This window comes from Argentina silus (genome assembly GCF_951799395.1).
Source record: "Argentina silus genome assembly, chromosome: 10".
Taxonomy (NCBI): domain Eukaryota; kingdom Metazoa; phylum Chordata; class Actinopteri; order Argentiniformes; family Argentinidae; genus Argentina; species Argentina silus.
Genome location: NC_139664.1, coordinates 11,823,697 through 11,829,102, shown reverse-complemented (window position 1 = coordinate 11,829,102; position 5,406 = coordinate 11,823,697). Strand labels below are relative to the sequence as shown.

General features: G+C 41.0%; 1 protein-coding gene across 1 annotated transcript; it reads right to left on the bottom strand.

Annotated features, from left to right (window-relative positions):
• Positions 1-3,418: 3,418 nt before the first annotated feature.
• On the bottom strand, positions 3,419-4,979 carry LOC310810525 (transcriptional repressor scratch 1-like; the record flags this gene model as incomplete). Its single annotated transcript, XM_083678317.1, has 2 exons — positions 3,419-4,143; positions 4,862-4,979. 2 exons carry the CDS (start codon positions 4,977-4,979, stop codon positions 3,419-3,421), a joined length of 843 nt encoding a protein of 280 aa, XP_083534443.1.
• Between the last annotated feature and the right edge of the window lie 427 nt (positions 4,980-5,406).

Here is a 5,406-nt window from a genome sequence, read left to right as displayed (position 1 = left end):
AACTGACCAGGCCTTTCTTACCACTGGCCTCTTAGTCAGCCGTATGAGGTGGCAAAGCAGTATCTCTCTCGGCCAAGAGATGAATACCCCATGTCTGATGGCAACGCTTTTCACAATGTCCTCACAAATCAGCTCTAATGCATTCTGAGAGGCACGTTTCACAGCTATAAAAAACCTTTCGCTGTGAGCCTGTTGCTACAACTTGTAGCTGGTGATGTACTGGAGCTGCCTACAGAGACTGTCATGTGATATCTCTACCGAGCAATATGGGATCCTTTTTATACTTTATGTGTGAAAATATGCAAATCAAGCATGTTTTTTTGTAAACTTGTGAACAAGTGTCATACCTGTGGATTTTCACGCCAGACACAAATTCTACAAATAGCGACAAATTGACAGGCTGTGACAAGCGATGCTGTGACAATGTGACATTACTGAGCTACCCTTCATCTTTGCAAGGCAATAATATGTGTATCATATAACACTCATTCTTTTCAGCGGTCAGTATTAGATACAACAATTGCTATCCTACTTTAACAAGCTTGCAGATCATTTAATAGCAAAACATTCAATGGAATGGGTGGGAAATTAAATTCGGTACCTGTCCGTAAGGCAGCCATGAAGATGTATACATTACAGCGGTGTGCATGGGCCTATAGCACGTAAGTGCTGCCCTGGGGACTGCCTGATCTTAAACTGCAGTGACGGGGATGTAAAAGCAAACAGAGCAACGTGTGAGAGCTCCAGTACAGCTGTCTCCTGTAAAGTAATGGATTCTCCTGATATACTCCTGCTAGCACAATTACCCAGAGCTCAGGAGACCTCAGCGTAGGCCATCTCATAAAGCAGATAATGATTCCCGCTAAATTGATGACATTGGGGGCCTCCGTAGAGCAAGCAAAATTAATCTTAGTGGGAGTGGGGATTTCCAGAATATGGAGCTAGAGTTGATGAACAAGGTCAGGTTGAGGTAAGGGAACAAGTTTAACCTCATCATACAGAGGAGACAGATCAATACACAACAAGTTGACATGCGTACTGTTTTTTATCAATGTCATGCCTCACGTCATGCAGAAATGCAACATCATATACATATACAGGCAAGCTACATAAAGAATATTGTTTATCCCTATTGTATGCTCCAAGTGTTATAAGTACATGTTGCTTTTCCTAAATGTAGCCATTCCATTGTTTTTTCTGCCATTCATATGCTCTACGGTATGACCATGGTCACGAGACAGACACTTGTTTACTTATGTCTGAAGGCATTAAGTTCACCAGCAGTGCCTGCAGCTTCACTTAGTTGCTAATATTTCCAAGTCAAGGAAGTGCTTCTCATGCATTTTAAGGTTATTTAGCATTCACACCTACTGGCAAAAGTCAAGAGTTCAATCAATCACTTCAACACATCTGTTTACAGAATACCTTGAACCAAAGTGTCAAAAATAAGTGTTATCTTGTCTCCTTTTCTTAAGTGTCAGCAAGTTCACTAAAAAAGTTTCCTTCCCAGGAAATTGTCTATCCATTTTAAGGTCAAAGACCTGAATCTAAAAGCAGTCAGTCAAGAGAGCAATCAAGTGATAAGGGTTATCTATGAAGAATTAAATGGCTTTTAGCTCTCTCAAAGGGCTACATGGCCTCATTTGACTTGTGCTACAGAAGCTGCCCAAGTATGAGCCCAAGTACAGTATTCTCTCTCAGGCACAGCAATAAGGGAGATACAATGCAAGGTTATGTATGAAACTGTCATAGGACATTGAGACTCTCATACTGTAGATAACATCCATGACTTTGAGGATAACAATTGCGCATGTTGACTTCATCTCACACAGTGTCTATGGTATACAGTTGAATAGTGCACTGCAAGCAACCTTTAGGAAAATAACAACTATGTGAAAGTGAACTTAACTATGAAAAAGAAAAAGAAAAGACTGACAGACAAGACGTTGTTAACATATTCTTTATTATGAAGTGCGACAAAATGCCTTGTGTCTTGTGCTTACATCATTTGAATACTGGCTCAAAAATTGCAGGGCATTTTCTCTCCAGAAAACTCCTGAAATTAGGTTGTTTGATTCTTTACAGCAGTAAAAATGTTAAATCCAAAGGATTATTTACAAAGCCTCTTGCAATAAATGATTACGTCATTCTTTATTTGAAATACAAAACAGAGGTCAAGCTAATACAAGTTGTTCTTTTCTACCTGAATCTATAGGTTAATTGTGCTACTTTTTAAAGGTGAAAATGTCTAAAATGAAGTGCTTTAAATGCAAATCTGTGGGACACCCAAAAGTCTAAAACAAGGCATCTTCTCCATCAAGCTGAGTCTGAATGCAGTGCAAAGTTTGCCCAAGTGATCCTTCAAGTCAATGGCAGGATGCCAGTGTGTTTACCTCCATGACCTTAATGGGCGTTCCGCAGATTTGGAGAAATGTTCTGATACGCTTGGAGCTGAATTTCAGCACCACAAGCCTACATCCTAACACTACAGTAAATTAGAGGCAGGCAGTGCATAACAATAGAGGAAAAGAGGATTTTATAGTTTTTTTTGTTGTTTCACTAACACTACATTGGCATTTTCCCTGATGTCTTTTTTTTGTATGATGACTATATGCGTACTGGAGTAAAACATACCTGATTTTAAAAACTACTATACAGTAGGCTAGGTAATACTTCATAACTTTTCAAAAATACCATGCATTAAGTGATTATTGCTTTATAATTCCTCATGAGGCCCCAAGAGAAATATTGCCCACAGATACTATCTAGATTTTGGCAAAATCATAAGCTTTGTGATATTGGCATAGATTTCCTTTTTGCATGCAATGATTCCAAAGGTAACATAAGAATACGGAAATAGTACTCAAAAAGTGACAAATGCTTTGGCCTGCCATGACAAGAGGTTGGCAAATTCAGAAACTAAAGTGCAAAGAATGGGTAGTGAAATCAAGTAACAAGTAACATCAAAATAAGTCATAGACATAGGCTACATACAGTACAAATAAATAAATAAATAAATAAATGAATAGATAAATAAATAAATAAATACAAATAAAAAATAAATAAGTAAATTTACCTCAATGGAGTGTATGTTCAGTTGCAGCAGTACATTATTATCCCAAAATTTAAACGTTTGACTTTTGTTTGGAGCAATCCAATATTGTCATCTTCATCAAGTTTCAAAATATATGATTTCATGTTTAGACGTGGAAGAATGGTTTATTTTTTTATCCATGTAGGAGGAAGAGAAGTTCATAAGTGCATGCTAGGACCAGTAATTCCTTCAGTTGAATTTCAGGGAGAATAGAGAAAATTGTGCTATCATTGGGGTTCCACTGGAAGTTGGGGTGGATTATTAGAGGGGGTGGGGGGTTTTCAGCCAAAAATATAATGTTTTGTCTGCAGTTTAATACAGAGGTCATGCCTCGAGAGGACTCAAGGGCGAGAAAGCGCCTTTGAAGCATGCCGACTCGTAGTGCTTATTCAGGTAGGACTTGAGAGCGAAGGTCTTGTTGCATCGTTTGCATTTGAAGTGCTTGAATGCGGAATGAGTCTGCATATGTGCGCGCAGGTTGGAGCGGTCTGCGAACGCTTTTCCGCAGTGTGCACATCCAAAGGGCTTCTCGCCCGTGTGTGACCTCATGTGGCCCTGCAGTAGCCAAGGTCTGCTGAAAGCTTTGCCACAGATGTCACACTTGTGCTTGAGGTCGTGCGTCAGCAGGTGCATGGCCATGGCTGGCATGGACACGTACACCTTCCCACACGTAGTGCACTTCTTGGCCATCTTGCTGTCCAGGCTCCGGTGGGTCTGCTTATGCCTGCTCAGGTTGGAAGACGTGGCGTAGGTTTTCCCACATTCGTTGCATGTGTGACGTTGTATGCGCCCGGGACTGCTGATTACTTTCCTTCTTGACCTTCCGTCCGTAATAAAAAAAGCATCGACTGTGTACCCTTCGCTCACGGCGGTGTCTCCGTTGATGTACCCAGAGGTGATCTCCGACTGCGGGCTGTCGGGCTGGTCAGAGTCTGGCGCTCCGTAGTCACTGTGGATGCCATCGTAGATGGGTTCAGGGGAGGGCACTTTGATGGCACTGTCGCTTTCTCCATCGTATACAGACGGGTTGATGTAGTCACTAATGTATCCTAGTGTTAAAAGAACAAGATCTTTATTAAATTATTCATACTCGCGTGGGGATTCAAGTGAGAACAATCTGCTTAATAGACGCAACAAGCTATATCTGGCACTTTACCACTTGAATTACAGACTACGAGCCACCAGTAAAGCCTGTGGGTTCGATGCAGTTTACTAGACTTGTCTAGAAACCACAAAAAACATTAACTCATTTAGGCTACCCTCCGTCTCAAGCCATGGATAGTTTACATCAAATAACCTACATAATTCAGCCTTCTTGAATGAAAACATGCTTACATAATGTGATTATACAATGTAAGGGGTGCATGTGCAACGATGCTCAAAGACATTAAGTGATATTTAGGGCAATCTAATCTGATTTGCAATGAAAAAGAATAATACATCTGTGCAGAAATATGATGCACACTTGTAGGTTGTGGAGAAGTTTTGCATCAGCATTAGAGGCACCATTCCCCATGCTCCGAGTGCGCTATGTCAGCATACTGTAGGTGCGGTATGTAGATATCGCATTGTTTCACAATATAGACTAGCATTAGTTATGAATGTGGTATATGGCATGTGTATGTCAAAACAATACAACACTGGGTACCTACATCTTATTATAGCCTAAGTCATCAGGGCAACGCAAAAAAACGTGCAAACATGGCAAAAAGGCACGCATGCTTATTGAGCGAGGATAATATAATCGTCCTTCTGAATTCTATTTACCTTTGTCGTGAATCCGTAGACTGAGATCGGTCCTGGATCCTCCATAAGAACTCTCAAGAAGCTCAGTAGATGAAAAATCATCAAGCTTCACCTTTTTAACCAGGAAAGACCTTGGCATGTTTTTTGGTGCTGCACTAACAAACCGTCCAGTTCTGAGCCTTCTCCTCATGCAAAACCAATGTAGATGATTTTAAAGCTGAGCTTTGGATACCTGCGCGGAGTATCCGTTAAAAACCTTCACCCGTATTGCTTAGGTTTTGCTGGTCTGCAACACCGCGTCTTGCGAAGGGAGAAATGCAACTTCAGCACTGGATAGCTCCCTCTCACAGGCTCGCGCAAGACGGAGGAGCGGAAAGCACCCTGCAGTGTGCTTCTCTTTCTCCGGCGTGCCAAAGAAAAGGATACAAAAAGATGCTGCTCTCTAGAAGTGTAAGTCCTGCAAAAACTGGGCACTTGTCAGCGTTATCTAGGCTAATTACTTTCCAATTATATAATTCCGTTTGTTATTTACATTTAGAAAAAGAAAACGATGCCCGTTGGACCGC